Below are 20331 nucleotides of genomic sequence, written 5' to 3'. Positions count from 1 at the left end.
TCTGTGGGTAAGTCTTTCACATTTTCCTACTCTACCCACAAATATATAAAAAAAATTATTACGTTTCTGTGCTGCCCCTTTTCAAAATAACACAAATGAGAATATTTCTGATAAGTATTCTGTTTTGAAGCAGATTTGATAACGTGGAGGTTCTGGCTTTGTTTGCGAACATAAAGTTCACGGCTGAAGGTCAAACAGTTCCTTTCCGGTTTCTATATGATGCCCTAACTCTGCTATCTTTCATTGCTCGAAGTTCGTCCTTTCTTAATTATACCTATTGTGAATGGCGTTAGGAAATGTGGTTGTGCTGACAGCACTGTCTCCAAAATACCTAATTGGTTGAAAACATAACACTGTTCGCCCACATACTGTCACTGGACAACCTTACTAGAAACCACTGCATGCACCGAATGTGTGTTCTGACATTTTTCCACACATTCTTGTCAGTGTGAGCGCTCTTATTTAAGCTGTGCCTGTCAGGGTAATTGGCTGGGATATTTTATGCAGTTTTATAAAATAGTAATGCACAAAACGGTAGCGTGAAGGATGAAATAATTCCATTTAAAAGGTGAGAAAACTGGAATGGCAAAATAGGCTAGGGAACTCAAAACATGACACACAAATTCTTGAAAGCGGATATCCACATCAAAATGTATTTTTTCTCTGCTGCATACCAGACCCTTGGAGAAACTATGATTATGTGTGATAACACGGGTCTCTTACCATGACAAAAATGTATGTACAAACATTTAACTATAAAACAAACTCATCAAGATGCTTACCCACAATCTGTGCCTGGCGACTTCTGCTTTATGACCACAATAATCATCATCTTCTCCATAATAAAAAAAAAATGTTTGCACTTCTTTCCTTTTTTTTTCTTTCTTTTTTTTGAAGAGGGGAATGTCTGTTGTAAATCTGGTTTGATATACCCCTATAGTGTAGGCAGTAATTATGGCGTTTGACTCTCACTGGTGCTGTCAGTGATAGCTGACAGTCTGTTCAGCTTGTGTTATGCTGGATGGTTTTAGAAACTGGAGAAAAAGAGGGGGAAAACTGACTCCAGAGAATCTGTGAAGCGAGAGGAAGAAAAGGCACTCGGCCCCACCTCATGACACGCGAGCACTGCACAGTATGCTCCCGCCTCTGGTGTATGCAAACTGTGAATGACGAATACATAGAAAGCCGTTTCATTTCTCACACAGGAGGCAAGTGCTTGCCAGGAAATATTTAGCAAGGGATTGTAAATCTTCCAGCACATTGATTTTGTTTCACTTTTAATGGAAAATATAGCTATAGGAGGAGAAATATTAAAACCTTTCACATTTTGGAAAAGCATTGTAATTTCGTCATTACCGCCTTCACATTTTTCACACCTACGTTACACATCGATATCTCTTTGCTTTCTCTTTAGCTCAACAACATCGTCACGTCCTCAGATGCTGGGCCTTCGCAGCAGCTTGGAGATCAAAATGGCCAATAATCAGGCTTTGGCAATCGTCTTTCAGCTAGAGTACGTCTTCTCCGCTCCCATAGGCCGAGAGACTATGGTAAGAGAGACACACATGTATTATGGAGTGGGTTAATCCTAAATCCAGATCCTGGCTTGGTATCTACCTCTTCTTGAAATGGGCCCCAGCCAGGAAGTTATCTTTATAGAAAACATCTTTACATGAATAAAAATGAGAGGGAAAAAAAGCTTTCAAACACTCAAGCATATTTTCCACAGTAATATGTGCAAAAAGATCTGCTCGGAGTTGAATTATCCCTTCTTCTCGTCTTGCTGTTTGAGCTTCCTGTTTGTGCAGATACGTTTTAAGGAGTTTGAATCCAAACACTTTCAGTGTATGGTTTCAGCGATGGCCCCCAAGGCACCATTTACCTCCGAGCTGCTATGATTGGAAGAGTAGATGACGTGCTGGTGTTCTATTATCAATCATTTATTGGTTTTATAGTCCAAGTTTAGATTTCTGAGTTATAAACCAGATTACAATATTTGGAGATGCAGTTAGCATAATTTCAGATACAACTCTTGGGAGGGGGGGATCATTATTTTTAGATAATCTAGGTAAGTTCTGCTAAGAGCAGTCTGCTGGAAGCAATGACTGAGCCTCCGGGCTTTCTGCAAGGACTACATCCCAATCACATCCACATTAAGCCAGGAGCAATCCAATTAGCCTATTATATTTATTATATTTTTTTGCACTGCAGCTGCTTTGCCAGGAGATCCTGTCTGGCTATAACCAAAAATATCTCAACAAGCAAGTGAAACAAACATTCGTGCTCTTGAAAATATAGAAAAGGAATTGATAAACAAGAACTGCTCTAAGATCAGGTTGCTTGCACTTAGTGATTAGTATGCATAGTGCTCCACTTTAAAAAGGCCTCCAGCTAGGGCAGACAGACGCACACCTCCATGTTGTGCATGAGAAAGTAACATTTTCTTGATTCCTTTTGACTAACCAAGGTGGTCATACAGATTACAGTTTAGTCTTTTTTAAGGCTCTCCATTAGTCCTTACTCTAGTAGAGTATTCTTCCTGTGGTTCACAATGCAAACATTACAATAAAATCAATATTAGAAATTGCAGAAAAAAATGCAACACAAAACATCCCTTATTGTATGTGTACTGTGACAGTAAATTCTTATTCCAATTTAAAACCAAATTATCCCAATTCTTCCCTGTATTTGTAATTTTTACTGTATAACTGTTGACTATATTAAGTTAGAAGCAGATATTTTATGGATACTCACTTTTTCTGCAGTATTAAATTAAGCTGGAGTTCTCTCATGTTTAGGTTTTCTGGTCATATGAGTTGAACAACCCGGTGATGGAGAGATCCACGCTGGCAACACATCCTGGTAAAATAAGTAGATGCTAAGCAGTTGCTCCCAGCATTACAAAATACACAAAAAGACTGCGGTAATTATGTGTGTGGGTGAGCCCTCAACACTTTGCACATTCTGAGGCTAAGCTCCGACTATGTTACTGAGCACAGCCCCGTATACAATGAAGGGTCAATAGGACAGCAATTAACAGCAGCAGAAAAACAAGCAGTCACAATGTCACCTGGATGACACGGTACATCAATATTAATATAATAACTAATGTCTTTTCTCACCATAGCAACCTGTTGACAGGCAGTTTTCTGTGTAGGTATGTATGTCGTTGTTTGTTTCATAAAGTTTAAAATATTCTGTGACCCTGTTGACTCATAATGGATAATAATTAGACAAAGTGACGTAGTTGTACCGTCCAGCTTATTCTAGTCTGAGAAACATAATGCAGTAAGGAGTAATGACATTGCTAGGTTCTGTGAATATCGAGTCTATTCCTAAGAAGATCATTAGGAATGATGATCAAGTCAGAATTAAACGCTGGTTCTAAGTTGGCTAAGGAGATAATTCTGGGTTTGAGGCTCGATGATTAGCGTTGGTTAAAGTAGAGAAGGACATAGATGTCGGCTCTAAAACTTACATCAGCCCGTCAATCAATGTTGAGAGATTTCACTCAAAAATGTTGCCGCTGGATATCAATCCAAAATGAGAAAATGACCAACCAACTCAAGTTATGGTGCCACAGGGTCCAAAACCTGTGACTGCACTGCTGGTTTTGAAATATCCTCTTCTGTTGCCAGCAGTGACTTTTATGATGCTCATTAGCTTTACTGTGGGTGTTCATGATCCCCATAGTTAAAACAAGCACAAACTAACATTTTAGGTTTTTATACTGACACTTCCGTTGCATCTAGCATTTCATTTTTTTTTTTACATACAATCACTTAATATAAAATATATTTTATGCTTTTGCAGAAGGTTTTTTTTCCCCACCATTTTTTTAAAATGTTCACCTAAGTTCAGAAATTCTAATAAACCTGTTGGATCAATCCAGTTGCTATCTAGATAATCTCAGAATAGCAACAGATCTCCACCCACTCTCTACTCCACCAATGTTTGATGAAGTGAAAGATATTTAAAAAAGTGCAGAATTCTCGTTGTCGTGTGGGTGTTTTTAGCGCGTGCTGATACATCTGCATGCAAGTTGTCACGTGTTTCTCCCGACGTCGGTTGTTAACTGATAAGGATTTTCTCTCGTGCTTCCTCCTAAAAGACAGAAACGCAGCTGCCGAACTTCATCTTGCAGTAAGACTCCCAATATGATAATATCAGCTGATGGCTACAGCTTTATGCTCTGTGACTTTGGCAGCCAAGAACAGCATGATGAGGCAGAGTACTTGTGCATGCACTGTCTCAGCTGTCAGAGATGCGACACTTCAAAAGTGTTGAAATGGTAGTGAGTTAAGGTGTGCCTTCAGGGAAGTCAGCCGAGCTCTGCCAACTAGATTTCAGACCATTTGATGACAGCAAATATGGATGATCATGCTGGATAGTCGTCACAAACTTTACTAAGACTTTTTGAACATTTCCAAGACTTGGAGTTGTTCTCTCAGTTGGAAATCAAGCAGCATATAAATGTGTTTTTTTTTTGTTTTTACTCTTTAGACACCTCAGTTACTGACTTACTTAAAACGTCATAAAAGTTGTTGATCAAGAGCACCAAGTTAAAAAAAAGAAAGACATTTGGTGTTATTTATGGATTTATGAACACTTAAAGATTTTCGCTAAGAACAGTTGAATAACCAATTATGGTTTTGATATTGCTTATAGAGATTCAATTAAATTTATGCTTCCAAAGCAAAATGTAATCCAGGAGTCTTAATTTGTTTCTTTAATTTATGACTGGTGGAAAAGAGTTTTAGAGTAATGGAAAACACAGAATATTCTATAATTTACATTTGTCTGGGTCTACGTTTTATGTTTGACATAATGCCTGATAACGTTTCCAGATTATTTGACATCTTCTGTGGTAGACTAGGGCTAATTTGTGTAATATGTCATCTATAACTCTGAGTGAACTAAGATAATGTGGAATTCCTCTACGTTAGAGGAAGAACTTACTAATATTTAAAATCTTCCCCCAACATGTGAATAATAAAACTTCGGTTACCAAAAATTTACTGATGATACACAATGTTTTATTTCTGTCTGTAATATCAGTAAGTCATTGTTTTCTTAAACTTGTGCAAAGTTTAAGAAAGACATAACTTTTGTCATCCTTTTTACAAACATTTTATGGTGGAACTAAGGCACCATTCAGTTGTTTCCATGGTTTCGTAGTAACACCAATGCACCAAGAAGGGTTGAGATCATTCTGCCTCTGTTTCATCCCTCACTGTCCAAAAAAGTTAGTCATATTCCTGCATTTGCAGACTTTTATAGGGGCAAGTCGGCTTTCACAATTGGAGTGAGTGACATAGTGATGATGTGTCATCAGCCAGCAGCAAAATTTCAAGCAAAACAAGATTCAGACGTTAAACTGATGAGAGAACTAAGAAGGTAGATGTACAGCTTAAGTTTGAATCTCAGCCAACAATATGATTTCTTCAGCTATTGTTTCTGTTGTTGAGAAAGGATGCACTGGTGAACACGGTTGACACAGGTTTTGTTCTGACATTGATGCAGCACTACATTACCTGTTATTCTGTTCTGCCACGATTGGGCTTTTTTTTTTTTTGTAAACCCTCGGCTGTGTGAAATAACACACGGCTTTGTCTAAGTAAAAATGGGAGCTCAGAAATGGCTTGTCGTTTGTAATTATTTGATGAAAATCTTTTGCAAAAGAGGCTATTGTTTTATTTTTTGGTCCCAAAAACCAAGATTAGAGATCAGCACTCCAGTAGACTTGGTGAAGCGGAAAGCTGGGCGATATGGCCTAAAGATAAAATCTCAGATTTTCTTTTTATACCAAATTTGATTTTTGATTTTAATCAATTTATTTTTTATTTGCCTCACTTTTTTCCTTAAAATACAAATGATAGAAAATGTCTTAAAACTTGCTTTTATTTTAATTCCTTCTGTGAGTTTACCTGGACTCAAAGTCAAAATAAATATAAGTTGTATCACTTGTTAAAAAAAAAATGGTAGTTCTTGCGTGGGCTAGTATCATGCTAAAGCTATTGGCCCAAATACAACACAATATAACTGTTTGGATATTGATTATGCAATCAAAAGATGTAAACAACATCCATTAATGAACACTACTTGAATGAAAATTCCAAACATAGAATAAAATCCAGATCATGTAAAACTCATATTATGCAGTTCCATTTTTTTTCTGGGGCAAAACTATAACTGCGACAGAATTTTTGCCACAGCTACAAAGTTTCTCCCTTCCTCATTGCGTGCCTGTTCTTCAAAGAGATGTGCTGCTTGCAGGGCTGCTAAATCACGGTCATTCCACTCTAAAAGTTGACAGATGTGCTCCTGTGCTGCTCAAGATTAAACTCATGATTACCCTCCTCCACACCATACAGGTCTATAGCAGACTCGTGTCTGCTGGTCCACAGTGGTAGTTGAGATGTTTTTTGGAGTTTGTAGTGACATAAATCATGGGCCAACAAATGCAGTCTGCTGTCAATCAATACGTGGTTTGTACTACCCCCGAAGTACGTATGAAAAACAGAGAAAAACCATGCAGAACTTTGTAATTGGCATGAATTCGGCAGGGCAAGGTTAAAGCTGCTCTAGTGGAGAAGGACCAAAACTTAAAAAAGAAAAGAAAAGAAAGAAAGGAGCAGTATATTGTATTTTATGTTTTTGCTGCTGATCTCTGGAACCAACTGGAGATGTGCAGAAACTGTTGCTGTTCCTTTAACTCAAGTGTGAAAACACTGCATTTACTACAGCTTCAGATTCGAAGACTATCAGTTCATTTTATTTTGCTTTTGCTGTTCATTTGTTGAAATCAGAATTTGAATACTTTTTTCTATTCATGCAATGCCTGATTTTTTTAAAAATATATTTTTCTTTACTTCCTCTATTTATCTGTGAAGCACATTTAATTACCTTGTGCATGAATATTGCTGTACAAATAAGAAATTGTGCCTTACCATAGAAATGTGTGCGAAAAGATATTTATTTAGGTTTCACATTGATTAGTAAACTTTTGTACTTGCTTCTCCCATACTGCTCTGGCTTTCATTTCTAACTTCAACACTAGATGGCGCTGTTTGGTGCAACATTGACAACCATCTTGTGTTGAACTGTAGTGGCATGACAGGTGCGGTCTGCCTTGATTTTGCTCTTTCCTCAGATTAAATAGACTTATGTCTTTTGATGTTTTCTGAGGGGGCTAAGGTGGCTGCGAAGAGAGGAAAAGTAGTTTGTTGAAATCCCTTTTCACTCTCAAAACATTACCACTGCAATACAGAGGCAATCACCCTGTGCTCTCAGAGTGCCTGGATGCTTCGTCCGTGCTGTGTTGAAAGCCAGCCAGCCTCTCACTGTAAGGCAAAGCGCAAGGATGGCCTCCTTTTTTTTTTTTTTTTTTTTTTTTTCTTTTAATACAAAATTGTATTGCCATCGTTGCCTGAGGTTATGTAGAAAGAAACTCTTGTGGTGTCGTCATTTTTCTTCTTTCCCACTTAGCAATGTACAACCAGACTTTGCTGTTTGGTCGGTCCCTCTGTCACGTCTCCAAGTGTCGCCCTTGATCTCTCAAAATCTTTAAGCTATGCTTCTATTTCACATTCCTTGCAGCAATCAGAGGGATGAAGAATAACGATTTTAATGAAGTAGGCTGGATAGAAAAAAAATGAAGAGGGTATATTCCTGATAGGCTGCTCTCCAACTGTGTCTGGGGCTGATGAACTTCAAGTAATCAACTTCTCTTGAGGTCAAATGCAGTAGGTCCACTTCCTGCCTTTTACCTTCTGAATGTCGCTCTACTTTGTGATTTAGTATTTCACTTTTTTTTTTTTTTTTTTCATCAGTGGTCCTATTGTACTTTGTTGCATACTTCTCACTGCTTATGATTTGACGGTTTGCACTCTTCATCCTTCACTATTTGCTGCAGCACATTGTACTTCCACATTAGTCCACTGCCTGCATCAGAAGAGACCTGAATATGGGTTTGCAGCAGTTTACTAACCAGATTGAACTACTGTAATGGACAGTGTCAACCTGAAATACACAAAGTGCCTCAACAGTTGGATGTTTCTTTGTCAACACATCTAAATCACACATGGTTCTTTAGCAGGACTCTGTACAACTTGAATGCACGAGTTGGTAATTCAGCCATTTGATTCAGGTGTGGTGGACGCATATCCAAACTCTACAGTAAACCAGCCCTCGAGGGCCGGAGTTTGACACCCCTGCTGTGGGATCTGAAGGGAGCTTGAGGGTGTGATGTATCTATCTATGACAGATGGTCAGTGTGACCAGCTTGCCTCAAGATTTAAGACAAAGACACGCTGGGACTGCTGGAGTGCACGATGTCAAATGACGCATTTTATTCTTGCGGTTAAAATGCAGTAGCGCTGAAGTGCAGTGAGACAGAACACATCACTGGACTTCAGGCAGTTACTTTCTTCAGTAGCAGTGGCTCTTGAATAGGATAAAAACAAGAAGATGCTGAACGTCTTCAAAGACACATTTTATGCAAAGAACTGTATATTGCCAATGTTGTACTTAACTTGATACCGACAGTGATTCTGCGATGCTTACCTTTAGTATGAAAGCTCACATGGTGAATAATCAGGGGTTAGATACAGCCTAGAAAGGAGTTTTTCTGTTTGGCTGCATGAGAAAACTATTTCATGTAAGACACTAAATCTAGTCATTCAGAAAATGACTTAAAGTTCTTCTTCCTGAAGGGGGTTCTGCAGGTATTGAGCCATGGGGTGCTGTTAAAGAAAATTATACCTTTTAGCACCTCTTGTACTTAGTTATTTACTCAAAAGTTTTTGTAAGAACCTTCTACAGTATGACAAATTGTGAGAAGACTTGGATCACTGACAAGTGATGTTAGGAAATGGCAGCTTTCCTAATTATGTCCTGTCAGCATCAATTTATCCTCACCTTAACTTCATCTCAGGCATCTCTTCCCTGCTGCTTGCTGTTTGCTGTCTCTCTTCAGCCTCTGTAAGCTTGGCACTGTTCACCTACTGAGCCATGCGATGCAGTCACAAACTGTACAATTTAATACAGCACGATGGGGCATATTGTTGCCTGTCTTCTTCTGCTGACAAGCACTAGCTCATCACTAATGGGTGGGCTGGTCCAGGGGAAATTGAGGATGAAGGCGCTGACGGCCTGCATGACTTTGTCCTTTTCCAAAGAATCAATCTGTCATGAGGGTGACGAAAGCAGCAGTCATCCAAAACACTGACATGAGGATTGAGTGATTGTTCTTTGGTCAAAGTCTTAAAAAAAAGACACGTAGAGGCTAAATGGGTGAGCAGAATTAAAGTTAAGGCTCTATCTAAAGAAGATAGTTGGATTCATGCTGCCAGTGTCTTCTGCTCTTGCCCCAGAGACACTGCTAGATGTGAGTCACCTTCTTGGAACGGTAATTGGCAGCCCTCCCGAGCTGTTACATGATATCAAACCTAAATTACTAAAAAAGGATGTTGACAGTTGTGATATGCGTCATGTACTGAAATAGGTTCTCCGCTTGTGTAACTGGGCCAGCACAGAACGGCTAATGAAAGCGTTGCCGTCCTCGCTTTTTCATGTTGTACGACCTTTAACCCCGACTCAGCCTGGTGAGTGGCACAGTTGATTACCGAGCGTCTGAGGAAGTGTAACCATTAATGCTTGACCTTTAAACAAACTCACTGTTTTGCCCTTTACTGAGCTCTCATCTGGATATATGCAGAGGCAGAACTGAATCTGGCAGCAGGGAATACAGCATTCTACAGTATTATAAAGAAAACAACGTCGTCTGTAAGAGAAAAGGTCCGACTAAGGTGGCATTTATGATGAGTAAAAAAAGTGGCAAGGAAAACTTTATATCAGATTATGGTAGTATGTTTATTTCTTGAATGCATTATATTCATACAGGGTACTTTGTATGATTTTAATATTTTTTTAATGTAGCAATTTAATGTAATGTAGGAAAAAGTCTGTCTCTCTCTTCCTCTTGGATCCCAGGTCCTCTCGGCGAGCCACGTGTAGCCACAAGGAAAACAGCAATGTGTATTGACGTCACAGAATTACAGAGTTTAATCCAATATAAGACAATGCATAAACTTACAACAGAAACTGCAGAACAACAGAGACATACATTCATTTACCTGACAGACTTGGAAAAGAAGGAAAGAAAGAAAAGCAAAGACATCTTTGGAGAGTTGCAAGAGCAAATCTGATTTGTTACTCTATGTAGAAAGTTTTATCTTCTTTTCTTTAATTTATTCAAATAAGGCGTATCTCTGCTCCTCCAACCAGGAGCTATCTCTGACCCTTTATCTGAAGCCAGGAACCCTGCCGTGTTTACGGCCTTTCACAGATGAGTGTGAAAAGCTAGAACTTCCACTGTATTGTTTTCCCACACAGACAAAAGGCAGTTCAAACGATCCTAGCAAACCATCTGCTGTAACTACAGGTAAATTAAAGGTCAAAGAGCCAGAATAAGTTACTGATTTTAAAACCACAATTAGGCCATTTGAATCAAGACATGTTAGGTTTTAAAACTAGCTTATTTTAAATTTATTTTCTCAACAATTTGTTTATCATCTCAAACAATCCTAAATTGAAAAATTCATTATCTCTTCTGTGTAAATCACAGAATGACTTAATGATTCGAGGAATTGCAGCAAATACAGTGACTTGATTCATCAAATGACACATTTTATTGAAAAAATTTAATTACATTTATTACAGGAACATAGCAGTCAGAATGATTTGGATTTCTTCTGCTTCATAGCTGATTGTAGCTTCTTTGTGGTCCAATTTCTTTTGACAATCGGTTAAGCCTTTTTTGCTTAACATTTGGTTTGACTGTATATATAATTTTATATCTTCAATATAATTAACATGTCAGTTCTGGATTAACGCAAGGCAGGAATTTAAGACACCAGTTTATTTTTCAACATTGTATTTACCATTTTTATGAAATATGCCTAAACAATCATGATGCTGTCCTCTGTCAGTGAGGAAAATGTCAGAACGTTTCATACTATATTTGAAGGATCCCGTTACTTGCTTCATAAGTGGTGGAGATGAGAAAAAGGGAAAAATGAGGACTAAAATGTAGTTTTGCCTTTGGCCAACAGCTGAGGCTGATTAACAGAGGTGATATGGAGCTTATCAGACATTTTCAGTGTCCTATCTCCTTAATTATGTCTTGAGAGAGAGAGGCAGGGCTGGAGAGAGCGTATTTCCTCAAATGTGGACAATAAGGTCATTTATAGCGCACTAAACAGACAGAGGAATTTTAGTTATTAGTAACTTGATTTATAGTGCAGGTTACACCCAAAGTAAAGCAACTGGTTGGCGTTTCATCAACAAAAATTTTAATAAAAATGAGACCATTTCCAAGACATTTTATAATGCAGTCTCTGTTCTCATGTTAGTTTTTAGATGAGCTTTGTAGATTATTTTTCTCTGGTCTATTGAACCTATGCAACAATACCTTTTTAAAATATTAATGGCCTCAGTTGCCACTAATTCTGCTCCGGCTCCTACTAACTTTGAATCGATGAGAAAGTATTTTCCTGCCCACATATTTCAACTGATTATCATTTTGATGTCACAGACAGGTTTCAAGTCCTAAAAGTTCTCCCACAGAGATTATATCAGGAAACCCAAAATAATTTTTCAAAAGATGAGTACATTAGGAAAGAAGTTAACCCAAATCAACTTGGTCAAATGTGGAAAAAGTAATTGCCCCCTAACTGCTGGTTGTTCCACAACAACTGCAGCAACAACTTCCATCAACCGTTTATGATTACTAGTAATAATTCTCTTTCATCACTGTGGAAGAGGTTTGGCTCACTCTTCTTCAAAGAATATTGTTAATGCAGTCACCTTGTAGCATTTTAAGGTGATGACACAGCATCTGAGTTGTTATATAAGTGTGGACTTTGACTAAGCCACACCAAGACATTAATTAAATTTTTATATCATTTAGCTGGGGACTTATTAAAGTGCTTTGGGTCATTGTCTTGCTTGATAACCCCACTGTGTATAACTGTGACATATTCCTGGAGGAGCCCACTAGACAGCCCTCAATAAGCTCCTCTGCCATTCTGTATTCAACTTCCTCTCTCCTGAACAAAGTCTTTGAAGGAGCTACTGCTGCCACTAACTATATGTACTCTGTTTTTCATCTAATGGACTTTAAAATTGACATATCTGTCAATAGGGTGTAATGGTACCTGTTGCTAGATTACTGATTTTTGTTCACTTTATTAATCTATCCTTCTTGTAAAGTTGCCATATTACATTTATTGTGAAATACATTGAATTGAAACAGAATTGCACTCAAATGCAATTCAGTCAGGTCATACATTCCCCTTTGGGATTTTCTGTTTTCTGTAGAATATGAAGCATGTTGACACTATATTTGTGTTAAAAAATAAATAAATAAAAATGATAGTGATTGTTGAGGGGATTGCCTTACCTGGCTCCTCTGACCGCATGTCCCTTTTGACAATAACCTGCTTGATCTATACTGAAGATCCAAGAATTTCTCGATGTATTCTGTTAGCCTTAATGTTTAGCTTGGGACCCAAGTGCTACTCTCTTAGTGAGTGTTTAAAGAGGGGTTTCTTTTATTGGCTTGCAGCTGTCAAGTTTGATGGAACTGTCAGATCTTATCTGGTTTCTTGTAAACGACATCGTGTAAGCTTCAAAAGTTTAGTGATCTAAAAAAATGTTCAGACATGCCGTAGAAACGCCTCACTTTTATTAAGTGTCACCTTAAACAGTAGGTAGCAAAAGTGTTTAATCAGCCGACCCCCTGACTACTCCACCTAATGTCACCGCATTATACGTCAATCACAAAAATGGCAAAAAATATGTTTTGTACAGGGCCATGCAGAGACCACTAAAGGGGCAGGTGCTGAAAAAAAAAGGGGCACATCTAACCTCATTCTAGGACAGAATATTATCAAAGCCACACAGCTTTCAGAGTTTAATAAACAATGATAAATAACAAAATTGTGAGATATACAATCAAAGCTAAGGAAAATCTCTATATAAAGCATACAACTATGCATATGTAAGATATTTTATTAGTAATTTCTTTCTGCAGGTCTATTTTGTTATGAGAAATTATTGCCATATTCAAATCCACAATTTAGGAAGATATGTAAATCAGAGCTGGACCACCAGACATATTTTGTCTTTACAGAATTACACTATTAAAAATGTAAACAAGGGCTCAATGCAACCTTTTAGTGGACTGTAATCTATAAAAACAGAGCTGCCTGTTTGCTACACTTGCAGTGGAGATGAAGATGGTCCATTCAGGAAAGCAGAGCTGCATCAAACTTTAATGTGGAACTGCAGAAAAACGAAAAAAAGAAAAACAAAAATGTAATTATTAATGCATGTCACCATGAGAAAAGCCTACTGAGTTTTGCAAATAAAAGTTTATGTCTGGCAAATAACTTTTTAAGTTCACAAGACAAAAATTAGTTTTTTAATTTTTTTTGTACAAAAGGCTTATTTTGTACAAAAAAACCCCAACAAAAAACAAATAATGTTAGTACATTATTATGTGTCAGAAGAGGGCTTAGAAAAATAATACCAAAAAAAAAAAAAAAGACCAAAAGGGCACTTGGGGGCAAGGAGCAAAGGGGGCAGGTGCTCAAACACCCCCAGAACCCCCTCCTCTGCACGTGCTTGATTTTGTACAATAAAAATCAAATTTTAATGGGTTGTTTAGTTTAATAATTGCATAAGCTTGTATTAACAAACTCAGCTGCTTTAAAGAAAAATTACACTGCATTGTACCTATTGCACTTCATTCAATATTCTCCCTTAACATGACTAATTCAGTTCAGAGAGCTGCTCAAATGTCCTGACAGCACATTGCCTAAAACATGTAGAACCTTAGATTGCAGTTTTAATGAAATATCAGAGTCAGACTGTTTAGTTTAGAGCATGGCTAACATTAAAAAGATGTATTCGTGCTTTGGTATATCTGAAAGTTAATTTGAGTCATAACCCTTTCCGCAGGGGTTCCAGTTGATCAAGTTAATTTCTACATTTCATTTTTTTTTAAATAAATACCCAACAGTGTAAGGATTTTAACTGAAACTAGAGTTGATATTGAGTTGATTTACATTGAGAAAAAGCCTTTTCCAAGTTGAGCTCTACACATAAAAAAAAAAAAAAAAAAATCCTCTTAATCATGTTTTTATTTCTGTATCTGAGATGTCAGTGTGAAGGGGATGGAAGAGAAACGGTATGTGGAGCAGAAGGTAGGAACATGGCTGGCAGCAGCAGAGTTTATTAAAGGTGTCAGTGTACAGCCTCTCCTTGGTGCCACGGAGACTCTTGTTTGGGTTTTAATTGGCTCACAGACGGTACATGTTGTATAGATTGTTGTGTGTTTTTCCCATCACTGCCCCTAAGTGGCTGTATGTGTGTCGCCTCTCTGTGCGCCTGAAGGGTTGTGCGGTGTTTGGTAAATTAATGTGAATCTACCAAAGCTTTTAGCAATCAAACACTCATTAAAATGTTTGTGCCACAATGACACTATCCCCAGAACACACAAAAAAAAACACCCCTCAGTGTTTGGTGCTGCTAAGGTAATTGGTGCTACCTTCGTTGTTACGCAGACATGAATCTTCCCACTGGTGTGAAGCTCACTTTTTAAGAAACCGGTTAAATATTTGTTTTTGTTCTGATATGAAATGTCATACAAATGTTAATTAAATGTTAATCAAACATCCTAAGAAAAATAATGTCATGAGGACTTAGAAGTGATATATACACGGCCTGATTGGTGGCCTTTTCTGGAGTTCATTCTTCCCTGGAGACGCCTTTTCCTTTCTCTCCATGAGAGGAGACGTTGAAGATGAGGCAAGGGAAGCTACGTGCCACAGACACATTATTTTGCCTGCCTAATTAAAATGAATGTCAGTTCTTCCCCCGCCGAGAAGTGCATCAATCTCCCCCCTGCGATAGGCCCGGGGTGAGTCTTACCCTGTCAGTGCCTGCCAGCAGTGCCATCCTTTTCCAGATGGATGTGGCGCCCTGGCAACCGGAGAGGCGATTGGTGGTGATGTTTGAACATCTAATCGTTGTCTTGTGAGTTCAAACTCAAACTTAGACCCTGCTGTCTCTGTAAAGCAGCTTCAGCGAAGAAAGCAAGGGTTTTGATTAAACACAGTTACCAAATGAGGTGCTAAGAGCCACTTTAAACCTGAAGCAGGCCTATTTAAATTATGCTTTTTCATATGCTCTCTTATATCTAGAGCAGAACAGCCAAGTCTTTGATGGTGTATGAAACAATCCATGTGCTCAATCAAACACTTTTGCAGGACTATTTTTAGAGAAAGAAAATGAAGTGTCTTTACCTGGCAATGGTATTTGCATAGTTGGTAGTTATGAATTTACATATCATAAACTTATAGTTATTAAATTTTTTTCACAATGGGAATAATTAATTATTTCCCACTTTGAGGAATTAATAACCATCTGACCATTGCATTACTGCTTTCCTATAACAATTCCAACATTTCTGAGCAAATGTAGGTGGAAATGTGTCACTCCGATTGGTCTGCTATGGTAGATTGCTATATAAAAAAGACAACAAAACAGAAACAGTGGTTTACAGCCATAACTAATGAACATTTCCACATTTTATCACACAGCAACTACAAAACTTCAAATTTTTAATTTGGAATTATAGATAATTCTAACACAAAGCAAGGCATTCCTGTGGAAAGCAAATTTAACATGGGACACTTTTAAACATTTTTCCAAACATGAATCCTGCATATCTGCCCCGGTTATAAATTTTCCTCGGAATGTGTGGGATGTCATTAGCAGGCACACATTTTAGAGTGCGAGCCAGCCCACAGCATGCCTCTTGTGCTTCAAGTTATCCTACTTCTTGTGTGTTCTTTCTCCTGCATTGTTTTCTGGCTTCTTCTGTACCCGGCAGGCAAAGCTGCCGACTGTAGAGGTGTTCACTTCCAGAGCTATTCGAGAGGTATGAGCAATTAAAAAATGTTCAGTGCATAAAAGTGCTGCATCACCAAACAGATCTCTCGCAAGCTCTCTCTTAACTCTGTGCAACTATATTCTTAACATTTTTCCTAGCATTTTAAAATGCAGGCAGAAGCAAATCTCTATGAGCGTATGTCTTTTTAATTTTAGGCCCAGAGAAAGTAATTGGATTTCTACCAGCACTTCATGTTTGTTTGTTTATGAAGAACTCCAGTAATCAATCAATCAATCAAATTTTATTTGTATAGCACATTTCAGCAGCAAGACATTTCAAAGTGCTTTACATAATTAAAATAAAAACGGCATGTGAGAAAGAGATTTAAAAAACATCATTAAAACGTAAACAGTGAGAAAGAGAAATAAAAAGCTGTATAACTTTAGTTGAGACGCCGTCAACTGGGACTCCAACCCTTTGGACTTTAGTCAAAACGCCGTTTGACAAGGACTCTAACCTCTCGGAAACAGTAAGAAAGAGAAATAAAAAGGAATTAATAAATAGATAAAAAGAAAAGATAAAAACATTAAAAACATCAGATAAAAACATTAAAAACATCAAAACATTGAAGATATCAAAACCCACACACTAATCCTAATTTAGCCATAAGCAACTCTAAACAGGTGGGTTTTAAGTTGAGATTTAAAGGCACCCAGTGTTTCAGCTGTTTTACAGTTTTCTGGAAGTTTATTCCAAATTTGTGGTGCATAGAAACTAATGCCAACATTCTGCGCTTTTGACCCAATCTGGGATCCTCTAGGATGCAGAATACATCATGCATCCTTCACGTAACCCATGATAAAAGTTGTTTGCACGCTAAAAATATTACTTTAAAATAAATAAAACAATAAACTGTCATAACCACTGTGTTTCTGTTTATTTTTTAAACTGTTTATTCACTGGTAATTAATTGTTTCATCATGCAATGCTTCTAGCCATGTGGTAACATACGTCACATATTTTGGTCAAGATGTATCTATTAGGGTTAAAACATATTATTTTCATTTACATTATTTTCAGTAGAGAAGTGTGTTTCCTAATGCTCTAATATTTAAGCTATAGACAGTATGTTGAAATGAGTTACATTTGTCTTTATCAATCAATCATCAATCAAATTTTATTTGTATAGCACATTTCAGCAGCAAGGCATTTCAAAGTGCTTTACATAATTTTAAACAGTGAGAAAGAAAAAGAAAGTAATAAAAAGATAAAAAGAAAAGATAAAATCACAGCCTAACAGGACAAGGCCTCCAGCCTTGCAGCACCAGGCTCCGTCCGCCTGTTTCGCGAAAATTTTGCGCTAGGACTTTCGCTGTCCTACGCGGATTTTGTGCATTAATTTAGATGTTCAGGTGTGCATCGTTTTCCAACTAGTTTTACAAAACAAAACAAACAAACAAAAAAAAAAACAACCGGAAAAGTGGGATTTAAAGATCACCCTTACATTGCAGCCCTGGCTGAAACAGTTTACGGTTCTTGTCCTATTGGAAGCTGAAACAAAGGCTCATTTTGTTGTTCTCTTTCATGTGACTGATGATTGTGGTTTATGTGATAATTATGTGATTGCAAAACATAATAAGAGTTTTGAGTTTCCTAAAGTTTATCCCCTATAGAACAGACATCTGTTTTAGATTGCCTGGCATTTTACTCAATACTGAAATGTCAAACTGCCAGTGGTGATGTATGGGGAAAAAAACCTGAGGATCCATAAAGCGTCACATTAAACTTTATGTCAATCCAGGCACTGGGTGGTATATCTTCCCCAATATTAAACCAGGGGCAGGTGAAGCACATTAGACTAACTCAGTGACTCAGTGCTGGAAGCAGCTTTTTCATCTGTTTGAAACATGTTTAGTTGAATTATAATGAATAATCTGCTTGTAAAATTTTATTTCAGGTTTTTTTAATTGGGGTTCTTAAGTCAAAATACTCTATTTTTTAGAGTCTCGGCTAATTTGACAAATTAAGAAAACGACAGGCACTCAGTGCCTGAAGCCTGTAACGTTACATTGAGACGTTTGAAAGGTCTTTACTAATGGTGCCTCTGGTTAGTTGCTCTTTGTTTGAGGATTCTTCTTTTTGTTGCTTTCAGCAGGAAGAGTGCATCTTAGTTGGGTAAGGAGCAAATGATTATCTCAGCAGCTGTAGATTTATTTTTCTCAAGTTGTTTCCTGACAAAATCTCCCCGCAGTATGTTGAGAATCATTGTTCATCTGTATTGTTAAGTGAAACTAAGTGCTGCTAAGTCAAGTCCGCTGCATTTGATAAATGTGAACCGACAGAATGTCGCTCCAAACCTAAAAACTTATCCAGCTGCCTCTGCCTCCTGTCATGTCATTAATAAATGCTTTTGCCCTATTGCCACTGGGCAACATAAACGCCCATGCCATCACAGATCATATTTCCAGTTTTGGACCTGGGTGCGAATTATGCAGAGTCAACAGGAGGTTTGACATTTTTCCAGGATGTCAGCATAGCCTGCTGTAAAAACACAGTTTGCAAAATGAAATATTCTTTCTTTGGACAGATAAAACAAAAAGTACCAAACATATGACTAAATTCAATTTCAAAAATACTTCATTAACCCCAAAGGGAAATTAAATTAAACAAAATAAAGTCGGATTTAAAAAATCGAAATCGAAAATGCACAACGCTGCACAAAGCTGCACAAAGACCAAAAGCAATTACAAATAAATCACCTTTCAGGCATTCTTTTGCTGTAGGCAAGTTAATTATGTGAATAAATGGTTTGTAATGGAGAAAGATTGACAACTGTGACAGACATGGATTAGTGAAAACCTAAACAATCTCATACAATTAAATGCACTATCTTGCACTATTTGTCTCAATCAATTGTGTTACAATATGAGCAACCACTTACAGAAGTGATCTCAGTCAACCTGCCTGAGAAGTCAAACAAACTTTGATCAAAATCTTTAATTTTCAGAATCAGCAGTTCTGAGAACGATGTAAATACTTCCATTTCCTTCGATAGAGTACACAGGATTTTGAATTTATATGGAGTATGTATGGAGAATGTGGCTATATTAAAATATCGGCAGTCAAGACCTTTTAAATGAATGATCTTGATGCATGTTCTCTCAGTCCTGTAAGGCTTCTCCTTCTGAAGTATAAGTAGAGGAGGCTACGGGCCGGTTCCTGTCACAGGGTCTTGGCTGAAATAATGACTTGAGCAGCTCAACAGACTGCAGTAATGGTAATAACTGTCAGACTTTGTCTTCCACCAATGCCCACATCCTCCTAATTTAGGAATAATTCTTGCTGCACTCTAGAAAGCCCCAAGTCACTGAATATCTTTCCAATTTCTTTGAGTTTCTCCAAAGATATGTCTTCGCAAAGCGCTTTATCTCAGCTTACTGCAAGCTTTCTCTTTCTTACCCCCCTAAATCCGGACATATTCAAGGAAGTCAGGCAAGCCGTCACATATCAGGCTGTGTGTCTGTTTCTATGATTGCTGATGTTTCGGTGGTGAATCAGGCTGGTGTAGTGCCTCCGCTTCCAGCTCTTCTTGTCGGCTGGGAAACGTTTTCCGTCGTCTTTGATGTGCAGAACTTGTCCTCTGCACACAGTTAACTAATATTCCCCTCTCCCTCATCTTCTTAATGCCCTGCAGAAGTTAGATGATTACCCTTCCTGCTTCAGGTCACAGCGGTGGAGTCTTTGTTTCTTCCCTGTTAAATGTTTGAAACAGACAATTTCATTATTTGTCTGGAAACAATGCAGCATTGCTCTTCTAATCCATTTTGATGGATTCTCCCCTTAGAAAATGTTTTTGCTACATGGAGCAATTATGTGTGAAGTGACATTGCCTGTTATTGTTTTCAGTCGAACTTTATGAAAAAAGTTTCCTTCCTTCCTTGTTTGCGCCTTGGGCCTACGTTTTTAATTCTTCACTTCCAATCGCACTCTGGAAACGTGCCGGCTTTCTTTCTAACTGAAACTTAATGGCTTGTTTTGAATATAGCCTTTAACACTCAAATCAGCTGTGTAATCACACTGTGGGGAAATAACCCATTGATCATTCTGCCTGTTTGGACATAATGGCCAGCCTTACAACAAACTTTTAATTCAAAAGACAAAATCTTTGATTAATTCAAATTTTTCTTTCCGTGTCCATAACACTCGAAGTGTAAAAAGTTATACTTCTTCTAAAATATAGTCATTGATTTAATGTCTCTTTGCTGTCACCAGCCAGCATGCAATTGATTAAGACTCAGTGTGCTACTGTGGCGCTCAGAATAAGTCGATTTTTCCTGGCCTTTTTTTTTTCTTTCTTACATTTATGTCTT

The 20331-nt window shown here is 37.7% G+C and overlaps 1 protein-coding gene across 1 annotated transcript in view; it reads left to right on the top strand.

The window, feature by feature from the left end:
- nphp4 (nephronophthisis 4) overlaps positions 1–20331 on the top strand; it is a 169812-nt gene that overhangs the window by 54110 nt on the left and 95371 nt on the right. Inside the window, exon 8 of the mRNA XM_088007009.1 lies at positions 1415–1550. Within this exon, the coding sequence (XP_087863135.1) occupies positions 1415–1550 (136 nt within the window). The remainder of the gene's footprint in view (positions 1–1414; positions 1551–20331) is intronic.

This window comes from Poecilia mexicana, unplaced genomic scaffold (genome assembly GCF_051168715.1).
Source record: "Poecilia mexicana isolate PSO_F unplaced genomic scaffold, ASM5116871v1 scaffold_7, whole genome shotgun sequence".
NCBI classification, from domain to species: Eukaryota; Metazoa; Chordata; class Actinopteri; order Cyprinodontiformes; family Poeciliidae; genus Poecilia; species Poecilia mexicana.
This window is presented reverse-complemented; position numbering and strand designations above follow the sequence as displayed.